The 23,692-nt window shown below is 55.5% G+C and overlaps 1 protein-coding gene across 8 annotated transcripts in view; it reads right to left on the minus strand.

The window, feature by feature from the left end:
• Window positions 1–5,563: 5,563 nt before the first annotated feature.
• Window positions 5,564–23,692, minus strand: part of LOC139239068 (HHIP-like protein 1) — a 42,751-nt gene continuing 24,622 nt past the window's right edge. The window contains exons 4-9 of one of the 8 annotated variants that reach the window (XM_070867576.1): window positions 23,066–23,394; window positions 17,705–17,831; window positions 14,697–14,842; window positions 12,762–12,843; window positions 6,996–7,103; window positions 5,564–5,651 (exon numbers count right to left, since the gene is read on the minus strand). In XM_070867576.1, coding sequence (XP_070723677.1) covers window positions 7,049–7,103; window positions 12,762–12,843; window positions 14,697–14,842; window positions 17,705–17,831; window positions 23,066–23,394 — 739 coding nt within the window. In that variant the 3' untranslated portion in view covers window positions 5,564–5,651; window positions 6,996–7,048. Of the gene's footprint in view, window positions 5,652–6,995; window positions 7,107–12,714; window positions 12,844–14,696; window positions 14,843–17,704; window positions 17,832–23,065; window positions 23,395–23,692 lie in introns of those variants that run through there. The other 7 variants (XM_070867575.1, XM_070867578.1, XM_070867579.1 and 4 more) reach the window with 7 other exon arrangements.

The following is a 23,692-nucleotide window of genomic DNA, read 5'->3' on the forward strand; positions in this document are numbered from 1 at the left end:
CTTCCGCTGCCTGCGCTTGGTTTCTGCACGCTCTCGGCGACGAGACTCGAGGTGCTCAGCGCCCTCCCGGATGCACTTCCTCCACTTAGGGTGGACTGGTCTTTGGCCAGGGACTCCCAGGTGTCGGTGGGGATGTTGCACTTTATCAGGGAGGCTTTGAGGGTGGTCCCTTGTAAAGTTTCCTCTGCCCGCCTTTGGGCTCGTTTGCCGTGAAGGAGTTCCGAGTAGAGCGCCTGCTTTGGGAGTCTCGTGTCTGGGGACATGCGGACCTGTGGCCCTGCCCAGCGGAGCTGGTCGAGTGTGGTCAGTGCTTCGATGCTGGGGGTATTGGCCTGGATAAGGACGCTGATGTTGGTGCGCCTGTCCTCCCAGGGGATTTGTAGGATCTTGCGGAGACATCGCTGGTGATATTTCTCCAGCAACTTGAGGTGTCTACTGTACACGGTCCATGTCTCTGAGCCATACAGGAGGGCGGGTATTACTACAGCCCTGTAGACCATGAGCTTGGTGACAGTTTTGGGGGCCTGGTCTTCAAACACTCTTTTCCTCAGGCGGCCGAAGGCTGCACTGGAGGCAGTGTTGGATCTCGTCGTCGATGCCTGCTCTTGTTGATAGGAGGCTCCCGAGATATGGGAGATGGTCCACGTTGTCCAGGGCCGCGCCATGGATCTTGAGTATAATACAGTATTAGGCACTCCCTCGTATCGAGGATGACTTTCTTCCACACCAAAAAGGGATGTGTTCACAGGTGTTTCAATGAGGGACCTGACATTCTAGGTCCAGAACTACATGTTGAAGAGTGGAAGATGCCTGTGGGTGGATTCTTTTAACGTGGGGTGACCGTTGCACACCAACCACCACACGGGGCTTGACAGAGCGAGGTCTTGGTCCAGTGGCAAGGATTAACCAAGACGACTGGAGACCAGCTCTGCTGCATGGACCTAGTGCGCGCACATATCGCACAGTGTGGGCTGGCCCCGTGCTGCCCCTGGGCTCTCGCCCCACCTGGGTCACGACCCCTCGCTCCCAGGCCCCGATCACGATGCACCTGGGCCTCGATCAAAAATGGAGCAGTCAGAAACAAGACATCACTTCGTCTCCTCACTGTCGGAGGTGCTGTCTTTCCGATGAGACGTTAAACCGAGGCCCCGTCTGCTCTCTCAGGTTGGCCTAAAAGATGCCACGGCCACTATTTCGAAAGATAGCCTTACATTTATAGAGCGCCTATCACGACCACCCGACATCCCCGAGGATTGTTACAGCCAATGAAGTACTTTTGGAGTGCAGTCACTGTTGTAATGTGGGAAATACGAATGTCAATTTGCGCACGGCGGAGTGTTAGTGGAGATCGCCGGGATACAGGATCATGGGTTCAGGCTCGTGTCCATGTAAGTGAGAACAGAGTGGCTGGAGCGGAGTTGGTGAACCGTGAACGGCCACCCCACGTTAAAAAAAATCCACGCACAGGCATCTTCCACCCTTCAGGATGTAGTTCGGGATCCGGAATATTAGGTCCTTCATTGAAATACCTGTGAACTCATCTCTTTTCAGCGTGGAAGCAAGTCATCATCGATACAAGGGGCTGCCTATGATGATGATGATGTGGGAAACACGGCAGCCAATTTGCGCACAGCAAGCTCCCACAAACACCAATGTGATAATGACCCAGATCATCTATTTTTGTGATGCTAATTGAGGGATAAATATTGGCCCCAGGACACCGGGGAGAAATCTCTTGCTCTTCTTCGAAATAGTGGCCGTGGGATCTTTTATATCCACCTGAGAGGGCAGACGGGGCCTCGGGTTTAACGTCTCAGCCGAAAGACGGCACCTCCGACAGTGCAGCGCTCCCTCAGCACTGCACTGGGAGTGTCAGCCTAGATTTTTGTGCTCAAGTCCCTGGAGTGGGACTCGAACCCACAACCTTCTGACTCAGAGGCGAGAGAGAGTGCTGCCCACTGAGCCACGGCTGATACGGACAAAGAAGAGCAGGGGAGTTCTCCCCGGTGTCCTGGGGCCAATATTTATCCCTCAATCAACATAACTAAAAAACAGATTATCTGGTCATTATCACATTGATGTTTGTGGGAGCTTGCTGTGCACAAATTGGCTGCCGCATTTCCCACATTACAACAGTGACTACTTCAAAAAGCATTTTGAGACGTCCGGTGGTCGTGAAAGGCGATATAGAAATGCAAGTCTTTCTTTTTTCTTTTGCACACACTCTGTAATAAACATAGAGGGCGTATTACGGGGCTGATATTACAGGGCGTATAATACAAGGTGTATATTACAGAGCATATATTACATGGCATTTATTACAAGGTGTATATTACAGGGTGTTTATTACAGGGCGTATATACAGGGCATATATTATATGGTGTTTATTACATGACATTTATTACAGGGGGGTTTATTGCATGGTCTATATTACAGGGTGTTTAATGCAAGGTGTTAATTACAGGGCGTATATTACAAGGTGTATATTGCAGAGGGTATATTACAGGGTGTTTATTACAGGATGTATAATACAGAACGTAAATTACAGGGCGCATATGACTGGGCATTTATTACGGGGTGTATAGTACAGGGTGAATATTACAGGGCGTATATTACAGTGCATATATTACAGGGTGCATATTATTGGGCGTATATTACAGGGCGTATATGTGTTTATTACAGGGCGTATATTACAGGGCGTTCTGGCCCCGGTGCTGTTTCCACCGCGGTGTTAGCTTGGGGTCGTGACCCAGGGACCATGGCAGAAACGAGCGTCCTGTGCCCAGTTCTGGTCTCCGTATTACAAGAAGGATATTGAGGCACTGGAGAAGGTCATCTCGATCCCCTTCACAAGGCTGATACCAGAACTGAGAACTTATAACTATCCGGAAAGATCGAAGCGGCTGGGGCTCTTTTGTCCAGGAAAGAGAGGGCTGAAAAGGGAGACCTGATAGAGGGGTTTGAAATTATGACGGGGTTTGCTTGGGTAGATGTAGAGAAGATGTTTCCATTTGTGGGGGAGGCTCGAACTAGGGGCCATCAATATAAGATAATCACTAATAAACTAGGAAATTTAGGACCGAGATAAGAAGAAATGTTTTCACTCAGAGGGTGGTGAACCTGTGGAATTCTCTACCACAGAAGGCTGTGGAGGCCTAGTCACTGAATATATTTAAGAGGGAGATGGACGGATTTCTAGACACAAAAGGCATCAAGGGGTATGGGGAAAAAAGCGGGAATATGGTGTTGAGATAGAGGATCAGCCATGATCGTATTGAATGGCGGTGCAGGCTCGAAGGGCCGAATGACCTACTCCTGCTCCTATTTTCTATGTTTCTAAATCCAATGGGGAATTCAGGAGAAACTTCTTTACCCAGAGAGCGGTGAGAATGTGGAACTCGCTGCCACAGGGAGGGGTTGAGGCGAATAGTATCGATGCATTTAACGGGAGGCTGGACAAGCGTATGGGGGAGAAGGGACTAGAGGGTTATGCCGATAGATTTACATAGAAACATAGAAAATAGGTGCAGGAGTAGGCCATTCCAGCCTGCACCACCATTCAATATGATTATGGCTGATCATGCAACTTCAGTACCCTATTCCTGCTTTCTCTCCATACCCCTTGATCCCTTTAGCCGTAAGGGCCACATCTAACTCCCTTTTGAATATATCCAATGAACTGGCCTCGACAACTTTCTGTGGTAGAGAATTCCACAGGTTCACCACTCTCTGGGTGAAGAAGTTTCTCCTCATCTCGGTCTTAAATGGCTTACTCCTTATCCTTAGACTGTGACCCCTGGTTCTAGACTTCCCCAACATCGGGAACATTCTTCCTGCATCTAACCTGTCCAATCCCATCAGAATTTTATATGTTTCTATGAGATCCCCTCTCATTCTTCTAAATTCCAGTGAATATAGCCTAGTCAATCCAGTCTTTCTTCATATGTCAGTCCTGCCATCCCGGGAATCAGTCTGGTGAACCTTCGCTGCACTCCCTCAATAGCAAGAATGTTCTTCCTCAGATTAGGAAACCAAAACTGTACACAATATTCCAGGTGAGGCCTCACCAAGGCCCTGTACAACTGCAGTAAGACCTCCCTGCTCCTATACTCAAATCCCCTCGCTATGAAGGCCAACATGCCATTTGCCTTCTTCACCGCCTGCTGTACCTATATGTTAACTTTCAATGACTGATGTACCATGACACCCAGGTCTCGTTGCACCTCCCCTTTTCCTAATCTGTCACCATTCAGATAATATTCTGCCTTCCTGTTTTTGCCACCAAAGTGGATAACCTCACATTTATCCACATTATACTGCATCTGCCATGCATTTGCCCACTCACCTAACCTGTCCAAGTCACCCTGCAGCCTCTTAGCGTCCTCCTCACAGCTCACACCGCCACCCAGCTTAGTGTCATCTGCAAACTTGGAGATATTACACTCAATTCCTTCGTCCAAATCATTACTGTATGATGAGGAAAGATTGGAGGAGTGGGTGGTGCATAGGCGCCGACATGGACCGGTTGGGCCAAACGGCCTGTTTCTGTGCCGTATGCGGTATGTAACGGGGGAGCTTGCGTGTTTCAAGCGGAAGTTATTGAATGGCAGAGCAGGCTCAAGGGGCCAAATGGTCTACTCCTGCTCCTGTTCCTTATGCTCTTTGTTATGTTACTCGGAGTGAGTCATTGACAAATTACAGCTCAGAAGGAGGCCATTCGGCCCATCGTTTCCGTGCCGATTTTAGAAGCAAAAACCCCGATGCTTTATTGGTTATGTGTAGGGGGGGAGCCGTGGTGCTGGGACAGAGTGTCTCCATTCCGCGATAAACGCCAGAGGTAAAAAGATTCAAACACGGGCCCCTTATTTTTTTTTCCCGCAAAGTTTATTGTTCCTTGTCGCTGCAGACCACGCCGGCGTCTTCATCGTGCGAGCAGTTGTGTTCGCCGACGGGCGAGTGTCGGCACTGCAGCAGGCTCCGCTCCGCCCCCCCGCACCGCACGTCGTCCAGAAGGATGGACAGGGCGCTGCCGGCCCCGAACTCCGCCTTCCTGGCTGCCCGCACCGCGCCCGGGTACCCGAGCTGCCGACAGGCCACCGTCGCGGCGCTGGAGTTCCACGAGTCGTCGCACACGGTGCCCCAGGCCCCGCCCAGGTAGATCTCCACCCGCCCCCGGCCCCGCGACCGCCCCTTCCCCGCCAGCCGCACTGCCCCCTGCCGCGGCTTGGCCCGCCTCCTCTTGCCCGCCCTCGACCCTTGACCCCTGCCCCGCCCACCCTTCCTCTTGCCGCCTCCGCCGCCCCCCTCCTCCTCCTCCTCCTTGGGCCGGGCTCCGTCGGCCTTGCCCGCCGGCTGCTTGGGCAGCGTGGTCTGCGGCCGCCGGCTCTTGGGCGGGGCCTTGGACGTCACGCGACGCGACGCCTGCGTCGTCGGCGTAACCGCCGGCGGGCTCGGGGCCGGCCGGTACCAGCTCGTGGCGGACGCCCGGGGGGCGGTGGCGGCGGTCGTGTGCCGGGCCGCCTCTTTCTGAGCCGCGCTGGGTTTGGTGGCCGCGACCTTTGGCCTCTTCGTGGGGCCCCTGGTCGGCGCGGGCCCGGCCGTGGTGGCTTTCGGCGGGGCAAGGGTCGTGGTTGCGGACTCCAGGATGAGTTCTGCGGAGAGAGAGAGACACAGAAGCGGATTCATGTCAGTTTGCTCTGGGTTCGCCCTCTGTGCCCTCCTCCCCCTGCCCCGCAAAGCGGCCCTACGGCAGTCGATGGGAGCGGTGCCCACTCTCTATAACCCACAGTCCTCGCAGCCTCGTCACGCTGTGTCGACCTGGCTCACTAGTTATTGTCTTACACCCCCTACCGCTTCCAGCCTGATTTGCGGCCATCAAGAAATTGTGACCCCCCCCCCCCCCCTGAGACATGACCCCTGGGCCGTGACCCCTGACGCTTGACCCCTGAGCCGTGACCCCTGACGCTTGACCTCTGGGGCATGACCCCTGAGGTTTGACCCCCGATGACGTGCGACCCCTGGGCCGTGACCCCTGAGCCGTGACCCCTGACGCTTGACCTCTGGGGCATGACCCCTGAGGTTTGACTCCCGATGACGTGACCCCTGAGGCGTGAGCCCTGAGGCGTGACCCCCTGAGGCTTGACCTCTGGGGCATGACCCCTGAGGTTTGACCCCCTGGGACGTAACCCCTGAGGCGTGAGCCCTGGGTCGTGAGTCCTGAGGCTTGACCCCCTGAGGCTTGACCCCTGAGCCGTGACCCCTGACGCTTGACCTCTGGGACATGACCCCTGAGGTTTGACCCCCGATGACATGCGACCCCTGGGCCGTGACCCCTGACGCTTGACCTCTGGGGCATGACCCCTGAGGTTTGACTCCCGATGACGTGAGCCCTGAGGCGTGAGCCCTGAGGCGTGACCCCCTGAGGCTTGACCCCCTGTGACGTGACCCCCGGGACGTGACCCCCTGAGGCTTGACCCCCTGTGACGTGACCCCCGGGACGTGATCCCCTGAGGCTTGACCCCCCCCCCCGAGCCGTGACCCCTGACGCTTGACCTCTGGGGCATGACCCCTGAGGTTTGACCCCCTGGGACGTGACCCCTGAGGCGTGAGCCCTGGGTCGTGAGTCCTGAGGCTTGACCCCCTGAGGCTTGACCCCCTGTGTCGTGACCCCCGGGACGTGATCCCCTGAGGCTTGACCCCCCCCCCCCGAGCCGTGACCCCTGACGCTTGACCTCTGGGGCATGACCGCTGAGGTTTGACCCCCTGGGACGTGACCCCTGAGGCGTGAGCCCTGGGTCGTGAGTCCTGAGGCTTGAGCCCCTGAGGCTTGACCCCCTGTGTCGTGACCCCCGGGACGTGAACCCCTGAGGCTTGACCCCCCCACCCCCCGGGACGTGACCAACACTAAATGTGACACTTACGGGACGCTTGGACCAAACGGAAGCCATTGAATATGTTCTAGAATTTGACACAAAGACGGAGACAAGGAGACTCACTCTGCTTTGGCCTGAAACGGACCAGCTTCCCCTTCACGGTCACCGGCTTGGGTTTAAAGTGACATTTCCCCGGCGGTGCTCGCCTTGAACAGAAAGAGAATACCCCCCCTCCTCCCCAGGGAGGGCGGGGTCACAGGTTAACACGATGATCAATGTTCCCTCGGCTGCGCGGGCCGCTCACCGGCGGTCACACTGCTCGCCCGACGCACAGACGGAAATTTAAAGGGACTACGCACTAAGGGAGACAAGCCGCGCGGAACATCACGGCAGCTCACGGGGACTGCTGGTCGGGCGTAAGAAATGGAAGTCGGTCGCAACATCAAAGGGTAAGAGAGTTGTGGCTAATAACGTAAGCAATAGGAGCAGGAGTCGGCCATTCGGCCCCTCGAGCCCGCTCCGCCATTCAATAAGATCATTGGCTGATCTGATCTTGGCCTCAGCTCCACTTCCCCGCCCGCTCCCCATAACCCTCGACTCCCTTTGGGACATCCTGAGGTGGCGAAAGGCGCTATAGAAATGCAAGTTTTTGAAGTCGTGGCTTGTTCATCAGAAAAGGAGGCGAATGAGATGGGAGCTCCCAGAGATCGCAAATATTAGCGAAATCCAGAGTGCTGCTTCAAAGTAAATCTGCTGCATGGTGATTGGGCTAAAATTCATCAAACAGACATTTAAGGCAGATCTCGATCAGACTGTCTCAGGATTCTCTGGGTAAAAAGAAAGACTTGCATTTCTATAGCGCCTTTCACAACCACCGGATGTCCCAAAGCGCTTTACAGCCAATGAAGTACTTTTGGAGTGTAGTCGCTGTTGTAATGTGGGAAACGCGGCAACCAACTTGCGCACAGCAAGCTCCCACAAACAGCAATGTGATAATGACTAGATAATTTGTTTTTTAGTGATGTTGATTGAGGGATAAATATTAGCCCCAGGATACTGGGGATAACTCCCCTGCTCTTCTTCGAAATAGTGGCCATGGGATCTTTTACATCCACCTGAGAGAGAAGACGGGGCCTCGGTTTAACGTCTCATCCGAAAGACGGCACCTCCAACAGTGCGGCGCTCCCTCAGTACCGCCCCTCCGACAGTGCGGCGCTCCCTCAGCACTGCCCCTCCGACAGTGCGGCGCTCCCTCAGTACTGCCCCTCCGACAGTGCGGCGCTCCCTCAGCACTGCCCCTCCGACAGTGCGGCGCTCCCTCAGCACTGCCCCTCCGACAGTGCGGCACTCCCTCAGTACTGCCCCTCCGACAGTGCGGCGCTCCCTCAGTACCGCCCCTCCGACAGTGCGGCACTCCCTCAGTACTGCCCCTCCGACAGTGCGGCGCTCCCTCAGTACTGCCCCTCCGACAGTGCGGCAATCCCTTAATACCGCCCCTCCGACAGTGCGGCACTCCCTCAGTACTGCCCCTCCGACAGTGCAGCACTCCCTCAGCACGGCACTGGGAGAGTCGGCCGAGCTTGATCCCTGGAGTGGGACTCGAACCCACAACCTTCTGATGCAGAGACGAGAGTGCTGCCCACTGTGCTGGAGCCGAGCCACTAGTAGGGTAGTGAAAGTAATTAACTCCGACTTAACCATCAGGTTAGCTGACCGAGTGCTGCAAGTATTTTTTGCTGAACGGCCTGTAACCGAAGTCCCCTCTAACTTTCTCCTGGGTGCACGGCCCCATTAACAGGCTGTGTGGCCCAATCAAACTCCGCGCGTTTTTTTCCGTTGCGCGAGCGGCCTGGGTGGCTCCTCCAGATCGCTGCATGGCCGCGCTGCTTAACGGAAGCTGATGCCTGTAATTGTCTCATGTGCCTTCCCCCTTTGCCAGGCGTGAGTGAACGGGGATTTATTGGGGTTTATACGTTTTGTTCGCGGTGCAAGTCCTCAGTCGGCCAGCGGAGGGCGACACCAGCCAGCAAGCAGCAACATCTTTTGCTCAGAGACTTCCATGAGTCAGTCGCTGGGACTGAGAGACCAGTTGCTATCTGGACATTGTCTTACGAGATGGCCACAAATAGGGATAGAGTCCAAATTAGGTTGATAGGCTTGCTGCGTTTCCATTTCCCGGATGCTGAATCGTTGTGAGACCACACCTGGAGTACTGCGTACAGTTCTGGTCTCCTTATTTAAGGAGGGATATACTTGCATTGGAGGCAGTTCAGAGAAGGTTCACTCGGGTTGATTCCTGAGATGAAGGGGTTGTCTTATGAAGAAAGGTTGAGCAAGTTGGGCCTGTACTTATTGGAGTTTAGAAGGATGAGAGGTGATCTTATTGAAATGTATAAGGTTCTGGGGAGGGCTGGACAGGGTAGATGCAGAGAGGATGTTTCCCCTTGTGGGGGGAATCTAGAACTAGGGGGGCATAGTTTCAGAATAAGGGGTCGCCCATTTAAAACGAAGATGAGGAGGAATTTCTTCTCTGAGGGTGGTGAATCTGTGGAATTCTCTGCCCCAGAGAGCTGTGGAGGCTGGGTCATTTAAGGTGAAGATAGACAGATTTTTGAGCGATAAGGGAGTCAAGGGTTATGGGGATCGGGCGGGGAAGTGGAGCTGAGGCCAAGATAAGATCAGCCACGATATTAAATGGCGGAGCAGGCTCGAGGGGCCAAAGCCTGCTCCTATATCTTATGTTCTATGACAACAACAACTTGTATTTATATAGCACCTTTAATGTAGCAAAAGCTCCCAAGGCGCTTCACAGGATATTTTAAGATAATAAATTGGACACCGAGCCACATAAGGAGAAATTAGCGCAGGTGACCAAAAGCTTGGTCAAAGAGGTAGGTTTTAAGGAGCAGCTTGAAGGAGGAAAGAGCGGTAGAGAGGTTTAGGGAGGGAGTTCCAGAGCTTGGGGCCCAGGCAACAGAAAGCACGGCCACCGATGGTGGAGCGATTATAATCAGGGATGCTCAAGAGGGCAGAATTAGAGGAACGCAGACATCTCTGGGGGCGTTGTGGGGCTGGAGGAGATTACAGAGATAGGGAGGGGGCGAGGGCCATGGAGGGATTTGTAAACCAGGATGAGAATTTTGAAATTGAGGCGTTGCTTAACCGGGAGCCAATGTAGGTCAGCGAGCACAGGGGGTGATGGGTGAGCGGGACACAGTGCGAGTTAGGACACGGGGCAGTGAGCACAGGGGGTGATGGGTGAGTGGGACACAGTGCGAGTTAGGACACGGGGCAGTGAGCACAGGGGGTGATGGGTGAGCGGGACATGGTGCGAGTTAGGACACGGGGCAGCCGAGTTTTGGATCACCTCTAGTTTACGTGGGGTAGAATGAGGGAGGCCAGCCAGCCAGGAGGGCGTTGGAATAGTCAAGTCTCAAGGTAACAAAGGCATGGACGAGGGCTTCAGCAGCAGATAAGCTGAGGCAGGGGCGGAGACGGGCGATGTCACAGAGGTGGAAATAGGCGGTTTTAGTTATGCTGCGGATATGTGGCACTTCGGGGTCAAATATGACAGCAAGGTCGCGAACAGTCTGGTTCAGCCTCAGACAGGAGTTGGGGAGAGGGATGGAGTCAGTGGCTGGGGAACGCAGTTTGAGGCGGGCACCGAATACAATGGCTTTGGTCTTCCCGATATTCAATTGGAGAAAAATTTCTGCTCATCCAGAACTGGATGTCGGACAAGCAGTCTGACAATTTAGAGACAGTGGAGAGGCCGAGAGAAGTGGTGGTGAGGTAGTTGTCCATGAGGGTCCTGACGTTCCAGGTCCCAAACGTCGAGTGGAAGATGCCTGTGTGTGAGTTCTTTCAACGTGGGGTGTCCGTTGCACACCGCTACCAGACGGGCTTAGCTGAGCGAGGTCTTGGCCCAGTGGCAAGGTGGGGGGGGTCTAAGACGGACTGGAGATCAGGCACTGCTGTATTGGGCCTCGTTGCCTACAGCAAGCTCGGCACTTCGGTGAGGTGGTGATAAATCCGAGGCCTGGCCGAGGGCCTGCATTGGGATGGCCGGAGGTCCACTTCGTGGAAGGAGGAGAGGTCAGAGAGGTCAGGGTGGCTGCAGCTATTGTGCACACCATGTGCTCGACAGAGATCTCCACCGTTAGGATGGGTGTCACCAGCGTACGTGTGGAAACCAACGCTGTGTTTTCGGATGGTGTTGCCGAGGGGCAAGGATAGATTCTTGGGGGACACCAGGCTTTCTTTGTTGTATATTAATAACCTGAACTTGGGGATAGAAAGTGCAATTGTGAAGTTTGCAGATGATAAAAAAAACTTGGCGACGTGGTGAATAGTGAGCAGGATAATATCAGAATTCAATGAGGACGTAGACAGACTGGTGAAACAGACAGACACGCGACATACACCTTAAAGCGGATGAGTGTGAGGTAATGCACTTTGGGGGGGAACTACATGGAGAGGCAGCATAATCTAAATGGTTCTATTTTGAGGGTTCTGCAAGAACAGAAGAAACTGGGGTGAATGGTCACATATCTTTGAAGATATGTGTGCGCACTGGGTCCGTGCAGCAGAGCTGGTCTCCAGTCGTCCTGGTTAACCCTTGCCACTGGACCAAGACCTGGCTCTGTCAAGCCCCGTGTGGTGGCTGGTGTGCAACGGTCACCCCACGTTAAAACAATCCACCCACAGGCATCTTCCACCCTTCAGGATGTAGTTCGGGATCCGGAATATTAGATCCCTCATTGAAACACCTGTGAACTCATCGTTTTTTTGGCATGGAAGCAAGTCATCCTCGATACAAGGAACCGCCTAAAAGAGAGACCAGAGGTAACAAAGCCCTCTCAAGGTATTCAAGGCTGAGATCGATAGATTTTTGGACATTAAGGGAATTGAGGGATGTGGCTCAGGCGGGAAAGTGGAGTTGAGGTCGAAGATCAGCCATGATCTTATTGAATGGCGGAGCAGATTCGAGGGGCCGAATCGCCGACTCCTGCTCCTAATTTGTCAGATGGAGTATAATGTTGGAAAGTGTGAGGTCACGATGCACTTTGGCAGAAAAAAATCAAAGAGCAAGTTATTATTTAAATGGAGAAAAATTGCTGCAGTACAGTGGGACCTGGGGGTTACTTGTGCATGAAACACAAAAGGATAGTATGCAGGTACAGCAAGTGATCAGGAAGGCCAATGGAATCTTGGCCTTTATTGCAAAGGGGATGGAGTATAAAAGCAGGGAAGTTATACAGGGTATTGGTGAGGCCACACCTGGAATACTGTGAGCAGTTTTGGTTTCCATATTTACGAAAGGATATACTTGCTTTGGAGGCAGTTCAGAGAAGGTTCACTCGGTTGATTCCGGAGATGAGGGGGTTGACTTATGAGGAAAGGTTGAGTAGGTTGGGCCTCTACTCATTGGAATTGAGAAGAATGAGAGGTGATCTTATCGAAACGTATAAGATTATGAGGGGGCTTGACAAGGTGGATGCAGAGAGGATGTTTCCACTGATGGAGGAGACTAGAACTAGGGGGCATAATCTTAGAATAAGGGGCCGCCCATTTAAAACAGAGATGAGGAGAAATTTCTTCTCTCAGAGGGTTGTAAATCCGTGGAATCGTTGCCTCAGAGAGCTGTGGAAGCTGGGACATTGAATAAATTTAAGACAGTTTCTTAAGCGATAAGGGAGTCAAGGGTTATGGGGAGCGGGTGGGGAAGTGGAGCTGAGTCCATGATCAGATCGTATTAAATGGCGGAGCAGGCTCGAGGGGCCGAATGGCCGACTCCTGCTCCTATTTCTTATGTGTTAAATTCTTATTCATCTCACAAACATGGGGGATATTGTGAATCCGAACATTAAATGAACGTCTGCCACTCACCGAGACGGATCGATCAGTTTGTAAACGGTTCCTGCTGCCACGTACGCACTGGGATTACCGCTGGACATGAAGTAGAGCTCACCTGGGAGGAGAGAGAGAGAGAGAGCAGCTGTGTCACCTTTCTCTACACATTTACACACGGCCGCAACAGGCAAGCACGGGACGGTGTCTGTCACACGATGCCGCACTCTGTCCACGCTCCCTGCCTCTCACTGACTCGTCTCTCACTATCCGATCCTCAGCCTGGTCCTGCTGGGAGTGTCAGGCCTGAAGTTCGCCCACATGTGGCCCTCAGTCCCCCAGCCTCGGGCAGCACCAAGTGGGCTCCCGGGGGGGGCGGCGAGGGCAGGTGGAGGTGGGAGGGGGGGGGGGAGGTGTTTCTACGTTAAAGGATGGGAGGAGGAGAGGGGGGAGGAAAGAGACGGAGAGGAGAAAGGCAGAGGAGGGGAGGAGAGAGAGGGAGGAGAGCAGAGAGGGGGAGGGGAGGAGGAGTGGAGGAGGAGAAGGGAGGGAGGAGGAGGAGGAGGGGGGGGAGGGGCAAGGATGATTGAGAGAGGAAAGGGGGAGGGGGAGGTGGAGGGGCAGGGGGAGGGGGAGGAGTTGGAGGAGGGGGAGGGGCAGAAGGAGGGTGAGGGGGAGGCAGAGGGGGAGTTGGAGGAGGGGGAGGGGGAGTTGGAGGATGGGAGGAAGGGAGGGGAGTGGGAATTGGAGGGGGAGGGAGAGTGAGAGTGGGAGTTGGAGGAGGGGGAGGGGGTGTTGGAGGGGGAGGGGGTGTTGGAGGAGGAGGGGAAGGGGGTGTTGGAGTTGGAGGGGGAGGAGGAGGGGGAGGGATGGGGAGGTGGAGTTGGAGGGGGAGGTGGAGTTGGAGGGGGAGGGGGAGTGGGAGGGGGATGGGGAGTGGGAATTGGAGGGGGAGGGGGAGTTGGAGGAGGAGGGGGGGAGTTGGAGGGGGAGAGGGAGGAAGGGAGCAGGACCCACAGAGCCACTGCTGACACTATCTGACACAATCACCTCCGAGTTGGAAGGTTTAGCGTTGAGGGTTGAGAATGTAATTCTGGCCGACCTCTTGGGCTGTGACTTCAAACCGAAGGAGAGCAGGGGAAATCTCCCAGCTTCCCGCCCAACATTCATCGCCCGACCGACACCACCAGCAATAGATTAACTGGCCGCTCATCTCATTGTGGGACCTTGCTGTGTACAGATTGTCAGCATAATGAAACGGGCCAGCACCTCAAACATATCCCGGGCCAATTGCTTGGTGGATAAGAGACTGTCAAAACCCAACAAATATAAGATCGTCTTCAATAAATCCAACGGGGAATTCAGGAGAAACTTCTTTACCCAGAGAGCGGTGAGAATGTGGAACTCGCTGCCACAGGGAGGGGTTGAGGCGAATAGTATCGATGCATTTAAGGGGAGGCTGGATAAACACATGAGGGAGAAAGGAATAGAGGGATATGGTGATGGGGTGAGATGGAGAGGGGTGGGAGGGGGCTGGTGTGGAGCATAAACCCCAACACGGACCCCCGGCCTGTTTCTGAGCTGTAATTTGTAAATAAGTCTTCCTAATGCTCACGTACATTCAGACCCTTGCGGACCAAGTTTGCTAACGTCAGTTAGTTACAGAGCTCCTGGGATGGAGGAGGGGCAACATGAGCGAGGGTTTAGGGGTGTTGATTACTCACTAGGGACACGACCCCCACCCCAACTTGTGTGACTCCCCAAAGTAGGACATCGTTGACCCCCAACTGTGCCGGCCTCCACAGTCAAGCAGCCTGCCGGCGCACGGAGAACGGTCCCTGGAGTGAGGTGCTCGCCAGTGCCCCCCTGGAACCGTGGCTCCGGTCGGAGTTCCCTGCCTTCGGGAGGGGAGGGGACACAAATGCCTGAACCCGGTGAGGTGAAAGAACGGGGGCATGTAGTAAGAAAGGTTACCTGCCTCATCTTCAGCAAAGGAGATGATGTACGGGTAGTAGCTGTTGATGAGCTTGGGGAAGTTGCAAACCTGCCCTCGGCCCATGCAGATCTCGTGGTAGTGCCACTCGCCGGAGGCATTGTCCTCCTTCAGGGCCATGAGCCGCCTGGAACACAGCACAACGCACACACGGTCAGAGCGACTGGCTGGGCTAGGGCACAACAGAAGAAATAGGAGCAGGAGTAGGCCGTTCGGCCCCTCGAGCCTGCTCCGCCATTCAATAAGATCATGGCTGATCATTCACCTCAGTACCCCTTTCCTGCTTTCTCTCCATACCCCTTGGTCCCTTTAGCCGTTAGCAGAAACAAGATGGCTGATTCGATCATGGACTCAGGTCCACTTCCCTGCCCGCCCCCTTATCGGTTAAGAAACTGTCTATTTCTGTTTTAAATCTTCTCAATGACCCGGCTTCCACAGCTCTCTGAGGCAGCGAATTCCACAGATTTACAACCCTCTGAGAGAAGAAATTTCTACTCATCTCTGTTTAAAATGGGCGGCCCCTTATTCTAAGACCATGCCCCCTAGTTCTAGTCTCCCCCATCAGTGGAAACATCCTCTCTGCATCCATCTTGTCGAGCCCCCCTCATAATCTTATACGTTTCGATAAGATCACCTCTCAATCTTCTGAATTCCAATGAGTAGAGGCCCAACCTCCTCAACCTTTCCTCATAAGTCAACCAACACCAACTCCGTCAACGAGACCCGAAGCACACCGAGACTACACCATCACAACCCATTCAGGGGGTATCTAACACGCAACACGACAAAGGATAATATACTGTGCATTACATAATATAACACTCCTCCTATACACAGACAGCAGCATCTTGTCTGATCGACTCTGAGCAATGCCACAGGTGATCTGCTAGCAACATCAAGAGCTTGAGATTTGACGAGGAGTGTGAGCTGGGAGGGTGGTGGGGTGGGGTGTGGGATTAACACAGCGAATAAACAGTAAGCAGGAAATGATCATTGGTGATACCCGTGTTCCCTTCAATACATTCCTCTCCTCTCTGGAAAGTACTGACTCTTGCCAATAACTCTCATCCAAGTGATCATTCCTGAAATGGCAGCCCAGACAACCAGCGTTGCCAACCAGACAGGCTCAGTGGGCAGCACTCTCTCTCGCCTCCTCTGTTAGAAGGTTGTGGCTTCAAGTCCTACTCCAGGGACTCGAGACACGGTGGGGGGGGCCGAGATTCAGCAGTGCCCCTATTTGGGGGCGGTAGGCGAGGCGGAACTTCTGAAGTCCTGCCCCGGCCGTGAAATTGGGGTTACCACCCCCGAGAGGTCATGGAGCGCAATGTCAGGCGTTAAACCTCAGTACTCCCTCTCCGACAGTGCGGCGCTCCCTCAGCACTGCCCCTCCGACAGTGCGGCGCTCCCTCAGCACTGCCCCTCCGACAGTGCGGCGCTCCCTCAGCACTGCCCCTCCGACAGTGCGGCGCTCCCTCAGTACTGCCCCTCTGACAGTGCGGCGTTCCCCCAGTACTGCCCCTCCGACAGTGCGGCGCTCCCTCAGCACTGCCCCTCCGACAGTGCGGCGCTCCCTCAGTACTGCCCCTCTGACAGTGCGGCGTTCCCCCAGTACTGCCCCTCCGACAGTGCGGCGCTCCCTCAGCACTGCCCCTCCGACAGTGCGGCGCTCCCTCAGCACTGCCCCTCCGACAGTGCGGCGCTCCCTCAGCACTGCCCCTCCGACAGTGCGGCGCTCCCTCAGCACTGCCCCTCCGACAGTGCGGCGCTCCCTCAGCACTGCCCCTCCGACAGTGCGGCGCTCCCTCAGTACTGCCCCTCTGACAGTGCGGCGTTCCCCCAGTACTGCCCCTCCGACAGTGCGGCGCTCCCTCAGCACTGCCCCTCCGACAGTGCGGCGCTCCCTCAGTACTGCCCCTCTGACAGTGCGGCGTTCCCCCAGTACTGCCCCTCCGACAGTGCGGCGCTCCCTCAGCACTGCCCCTCCGACAGTGCGGCGCTCCCTCAGTACTGCCCCTCTGACAGTGCGGCGTTCCCCCAGTACTGCCCCTCCGACAGTGCGGCGCTCCCTCAGCACTGCCCCTCCGACAGTGCGGCGCTCCCTCAGCACTGCCCCTCCGACAGTGCGGCGCTCCCTCAGCACTGCCCCTCCGACAGTGCGGCGCTCCCTCAGCACTGCCCCTCCGACAGTGCGGCGCTCCCTCAGCACTGCCCCTCCGACAGTGCGGCGCTCCCTCAGTACTGCCCCTCTGACAGTGCGGCGTTCCCCCAGTACTGCCCCTCCGACAGTGCGGCGCTCCCTCAGCACTGCCCCTCCGACAGTGCGGCGCTCCCTCAGCACTGCCCCTCCGACAGTGCGGCGCTCCCTCAGCACTGCCCCTCCGACAGTGCGGCGCTCCCTCAGTACTGCCCCTCTGACAGTGCGGCGTTCCCCCAGTACTGCCCCTCCGACAGTGCGGCGCTCCCTCAGCACTGCCCCTCCGACAGTGCGGCGCTCCCTCAGCACTGCCCCTCCGACAGTGCGGCGCTCCCTCAGCACTGCCCCTCCGACAGTGCGGCGCTCCCTCAGCACTGCCCCTCCGACAGTGCGGCGCTCCCTCAGTACTGCCCCTCCGACAGTGCGGCGCTCCCTCAGTACTGCCCCTCTGACAGTGCGGCGCTCCCCCAGTACTGCCCCTCCGACAGTGCGGCGCTCCCTCAGCACTGCCCCTCTGACAGCGCAGTGTGGTGCTCCCTTAGCGCTGCCCCTCTGACAGTGCAGCGCTCCCTCAGCACCGCTCCTCCGACAGTGCGGCGTTCCCTCAGCACTGCCCCTCCGACAGCGCAGTACGGCGCTCCCTCAGCACTGCACTGGGAGCGTCGGCCATGATTTATTGTGCTCGAGACCCTGGAGGCAGAGTTGGAAGGTGTGATCCAGTGAGGGGGCTGCAGGGTGGGGATTGGATGGGAGGTCTCTGTGCACGCGCGAGATGGGATGGGGAGTGTAACTGACCCACTCATGTAATCGCCGAAGATGTAGAGTCCGTTCAGATTAGGCATCTCGCAGCCTCTGTAGATGTAACCACCAGTCACTGACCTGCCCAGCTTGTGCGGATACGCAAATATGGGAAGGATGTCATCTGTAATACGGACAAAGGGCCAGAATAAGAACATTAGAAATAGGAGCAGGAGTTGGCCATACGGCCCCTCGAGCCTGCTCCGCCATTCAATAAGATCATGGCTGATCCGATCATGGACTCAGCTCCACTTCCCTGCCCGCCCCTTATCGGTTAAGAAACTGTCTATTTCTGTCTTAAATTTATTCAATGTCCCGGCTTCCACAGATCTCTGAGGCAGCGAATTCCACAGATTTACAACCCTCTGAGAGAAGAAATTCCTCCTCATCTCAGTTTTAAATGGGCGACCCCTTATTCGAAGACTATGCCCCCTAGTTCTAGTCTCCCCCATCAGTGGAAACATCCTCTCTGCATCCACCTTGTCAAGCCCCCTCAACATCTTACACGTTTTGATAAGATCACCTCTCATTCTTCTGAATTCCAATGAGTAGAGGCCCAACCTACTCGACCTTTCCTCATAAGTCAACCCCCTCATCTCCGGAATCAACATAGAATGTGCTAGAACAATGGGCTCGGCAACAAGCCCAAGAGCTCTGTCCAGTTTCATCGATCAACCAATCACCATAATCCTTCAATACCATCTCTCTTCAGAAACCCCCTCCAAACATGTTCTCTTCAACCCCATTGACACTCATCGAGTCCTAGATATATACAGCACGGAAGGAGGCCATTTCGGCCCATCGTGTCCGCGCCGGTCGACCAAGAGCTACCCAGCCTAATCCCACTTTCCAGCTCTGGGTCTGTAGCCCTGTAGGTTACGGCACTTCAAGTGCACATCCAAGTACTGTTTAAATGTGGTGAGGGTTTCTGCCTCTAGCACCCTTTCAGGCCGTGAGTTCCACCCTCTGGGTGAAGACATTTCCCCCAAATCCCCTCTAAACTTCCCACCCCCCCCAATTACTTTAAATCTATGCCCTCATTCCTCCTTATTCCTCCTTATTCTCGGTCATAAATAACGAAACCCCATCAACCAGCCATCACTGGATTACACATGGGCTGTGGGAGACGGTGGAGGGATGCGATCGGGGCCCAGGAGAGACGTGAGTTCGGGGCCCAGGGGCAGCACGGGGCCAGCCCACACTGTGCGATATGTGCGCGCACTAGGCCCGTGCAGCAGAGCTGGTCTCCAGTCGTCCTGGTTAACCCTTGCCACTGGACCAAGACCTCGCTCTGTCAAGCCCCGTGTGGTGGCTGGTGTGCAACGGTCACCCCACGTTAAAATAATCCACCCACAGGCATCTTCCACCCTTCGGGATGTAGTTCGGGATCCGGAATATTAGGTTCTTCATTGAAACACCTGTGAACTCATCCCTTTTTTTTGGCATGTAAGCAAGTCATCCTCGCTTCGAGGGACCGCCTGTGATGAAATATAGGATAATCCCCAATAAATAGGGTAGTGGTTATGTTACTGGGCTAATAATCCAGAGGCGTGGACTAATGATCCGGAGACCCGAGTTCAAATCCCACCAGGGCAGCTGGGGAATTTAAATTCAGTTAACGAAATAAATCTGGAATTAAAAAGCTCGTGTCAGTAACGTTGACCATGAAACTACCGGATTGTCGTTAAAAACCCATCGGGTTCACTAATGTCCCTTTAGGGGAGGAAATCTGCCGCCCTTACCCGGTCTGGGCCGATATGTGACTCCAGACCCACAGCAATGTGGTTGGCTCTTAACTGCCCCTCTGAAGTGGCCCAGCGAGACACTCCGTTGTACCAACCCCGCTACAAAGATCAACGGTTCAAGGCAGCGGCTCACCAACCTTCTCAAGGGCAGTTAGGGATGGGCAATAAATGCCGGCCTTGCCAGCGACGCCCACATCCCAGAACGAGAGGGGTGAGAATGTGGAACTCGCTGCCACAGGGAGTGGTTGAGGCGAATAGTATCGATGCATTTAAGGGGAAGCTGGACAAACACAGGAAGGAGAAAGGTCGTGGGGTATGGAATTGGCATAGCCACCCTGGAGGTCATGGGTTCAAACCCCGAGCTGTAAAATTGAACTCGACGATTATGGGTCGGCACCGATTGAGCAAAAATTGAGCATTAAAGCTCCCGGATTGTTGTTAAAAACCTATCTGGTTCACTCCTATCCTTCAGGAACGGGAACCTGCTGTCCTTGTCTGGTGTGGGCCTACTTGTGACCGCAGTCCCTCCCTGGACTCGAAAGGCTGAACAGGCTGGGGTTCATTTCCTTCGAGAAGGAGGTCTTCAGGATTATGAAGGGGTTTGAGAGGGTAGACGTAGAGAAGATGTTTCCCCCTTGCGGGGTGGAGATCAGAACTCCGGGGGGGGGGGGGCCATCAATATAAGACAGTCCCTAATCAATCCGATCGGGAATTTAGGAGAAACTTCTTTACCCAGAGAGCGGTGAGAATGTGGAACTCGCTGCCACAGGGAGGGGTTGAGGCGAATAGTATCGATGCATTTAAGGGGAAGCTGGATAAACACACGAGGGAGAAGGGAATAGAAGGTTGTGGGATGGGGTGAGATGAAGAGGGTTGGGGAGGGGGCTGGTGTGGAGCACAAACCCCGGCACGGAGCGGTGGGCCCAATGGTCTGCTTCTGTGCTAGATACTCGATGTGTAACGTGCCGTGTTATTGGTTCTCCATGCCCTTCTGGAGTGAGCTGGAGAGATACCTCGGCAACAGGAACCCCAGCCTGTTGGCTCAGTGGCCAACTCGCCCTTGGCAGCCCGGGCCCTGCAACCTCGTGTGGGCCACCCCGACCTGACAGAGGGCACCGCCGCAGGTCGGGGAACATTAAAGAGCTGGAGCGCGGCCACTGCAGCTTCTAGCGCGAGTCGTTGCGTGTGGGTGTGACGACTTTTGAGGTGGGCGACTGGGTGACATCATCAAGGCCCAGGTCGCCGGTTGGAGTGCGGCCTGCAACATCGGCGAGGCCCAGGTATAGCGGAGGAACGGCGAGAGGATCGTGGCGGAGGCGCGGCGAGTGTTTCTGTGGCGGAGGGTCGGCGAATGGGGGTACGGGACCCCGGAGAGGCGAGGGCCCAGGGGGCAGCACGGGCCCAGCCCACACTGTGCGATATGTGTGTGCGCACTGGGTCCGTGCAGCAGAGCTGGTCTCCAGTCGTCCTGGTTCAACCCTTGCCACTGGACCAAGACCTCGCTCTGTCAAGCCCCGTGTGGTGGCTGGTGTGCAACGGTCACCCCACGTTAAAAAAATCCACCCACAGGCATCTTCCACCCCCTCAACTGGAGTTCAGGACCTGGAACATCGGGTCCTTCATTGAAACATCTGTGAACGCATCCCTTTTGGCGTGGAAGCAAGTCATCCTCGTTCGAGGGACGGCCGAGGATGATGATGAACAGGAGGCGGCCGGGAGGAGTGTAAGATAGTAACAAGGAGGGATGAGAGAAGGTCAATCGAAAAGTGACTGGACACTAAGTTGTGAGAGTGGTACAGGAGGCACGGGGGTTAAGGAGGGAATCCAAGTTCGGGACAGGGGCCAGGAAATTCCTTCCGATTGGAAAAGGTGGCTGACGTGGGAGGGTGAGAAAATATCTGGATATTTGTTGGGGAGGCCCCCGGGGGCAGGTCATAAATCAGGCTCGTGGAGGGCGCCTGCACATGGAGCGAGAGCTATGGGGAAGTGTCTGCCTCGCTACTGACATTTCCAATCGCTAAATTGCTTACAGATGTGGCTGTTGGCAGTGAGAATTGGTGAGGATTTCCCGTCGGGAGATTGGGCGGGTGGTGGAGAATTAATCTGTTAAAGAGCAGTGTCGCCCAAGGCTGCTCCCAAACACCTCCCACTCCCTCCAGAGGTTGCTAGGTGTCTGAAACGAACTGCTGACTTTCCCCCCGCCCCCGCCCGCCTCCACTCCCGCTTCCCCGGCGGTTTGGCCGGTAAAATGCAACACCCAGCCTGGCCGAGTCCTGGCGTATGCTGAGGCAGTGGTTCCCAGTCGGGGCTGTGCTTAGGGGGCCCCCCGCGAGGGTTGGTTCCGGGACACCTGGCGGAGGGAGGGGTGGGGGCAGAGGCGGAGGGGTCAGCCAGGGCTGCGCTCCCGATCGCCACGCAGTCACGCCTGCTGGACCCTGTCTGTGTGTGAGCGAGTGAGTGTGTGAGTGAGTGAGTGAGTGTGTGAATGAGTGTGTGTGTGTGAGTGAGTGAGTGAGTGTGTGAGCGAGTGAGCGTGTGAGCGAGTGAGTGTGTGAGTGAGTGTGCGCACGCACGCATGAGTGTGCCTGATTGTGAGTGCTTGCGTGTGTAGGAGTACGCACGTGTGTGTATGAGTGTGTGCACGCGTGTGTGTGTAACTGTGTGTGTGAGTTAGTGTGTGAGTGTGTGTGTGTGTGTGACTGTGTGGGTGAGTGGGTGTGAGTTAGTGCGTGAGTGTGCGTGTGTGTGTGAGTAAGTGCATGTGTGTGTGTGCAAGTGTGAGTGTAAGTGCTTGTGAGTGTGTGAGTGTGTGTGTAAGTGTGTGTGAGCGTGAATGCGTGTGTGTGTAAGTGTGTGTAAGTGTGAATATGCTTGTGAGTGTGTGTGTGTGTGAGTGAGTGTGAATGTGCGTGTGTGTGTGTGCGTGTGTGTGTGTGAGTGTGTGTGTGTGAGTGTGTGTGTGTAAGTGTGAATGCGCGTGTGAGGTGTGTGTGAGTGAGAGTGTGTGTGAGGTGTGTGTGAATGAGGGTGTGAGCATGTGAGTGCACGGGAGTGAGCACCCTTGCGGATGTCGGTCCTTGGAGAACGAGCACCGGGGTGAGGGAACTGGGGTTGGTGGGTGCCCGGGTGACCCTCACCCTGGCCAGAGCCAGTGCCCATGGGCTGCATATAGTGACAACGCAAGTCCCGGCCGGAATGGAGATGATTGGATAATTCTGCCCCACCAATCTCGCCTGGAGTGCTGCAAGTGAAGGGAAATAATCCTGCTATAGTCGGGAGACTTTGCTGTAGTTTGGGGTGTGAGTTCAGAGACACTCAAGTCCCACCCCCACCTTGAACTGATTGGCTGGCACAGCTGTCAATATGCCACAAGTTCCACCCCTACAATCGATTGGCTGTCACAGCTGTCAATATTCCACAAAGCCCGCCCCCTACAACTGATTGGCACGCACAGCTGCCGATATTCCACAAAGCCCACCTCCATCGCTAACTCATTGGCTGACACAGCTGTCAATATCCCACAATTCCCGCTCCCTCCAGCTGATTGGCTGACACGGAGCGGCGTCAGTATTTACCCGCGGAACGACAAGGAATGGCGGAAAGTGTGACTCACTCAGGGAGGAGTTGGTGCAGAGTTTCTTGTCGTAGCACGAGAATCCCTCCCGGGCCCGCCAGCCGTAATTGCCGCCGCGCCGCACGATATCCACCTCCTCGAACTTGTTCTGGCCCACGTCGCCGCAGAACAGGCGCCCCGCGCCCGCCCCCGTAACCGGGTCCCCACGGTCCACCGAACACCGCCACATGTTGCGCACGCCGTAGGCGTAGACCTCGGGCCGCGCCCACCGCTCGCCCACGAAGGGGTTGTCCAGCGGAACGCGGTACGGGGGTCCGTTGTCGTTGTGGTTCACGTCGACCCGTAGCACCTTGCCCAGCAGCGACGACCTGCAGGGGAGGGGGGGGGGGGAAAGCGCATCGGAAACCATGAGGCATGGGCGCACTCCGCGACGGCGCTATCGTCTCGCCGCCCCGCGACTCAGGAATCAGAAGAAATCGGAGCAGGAGTAGGCCATACGGCCCCTCGAGCCTGCTCCGCCATTTAATACGATCATGGCTGATCCGATCATAGACTCAGCTCCACTTCCCTGCCCGCCCCCTTATCGTTTAAGAAACTGTCTATTTCGGTCTTAAATTTATTCAATGTCCCGGCTTCCACAGCTCTCTGAGGCAGCGAATTCCACAG

Source organism: Pristiophorus japonicus, chromosome 26 (genome assembly GCF_044704955.1).
Source record: "Pristiophorus japonicus isolate sPriJap1 chromosome 26, sPriJap1.hap1, whole genome shotgun sequence".
Classification (NCBI taxonomy): domain Eukaryota; kingdom Metazoa; phylum Chordata; class Chondrichthyes; family Pristiophoridae; genus Pristiophorus; species Pristiophorus japonicus.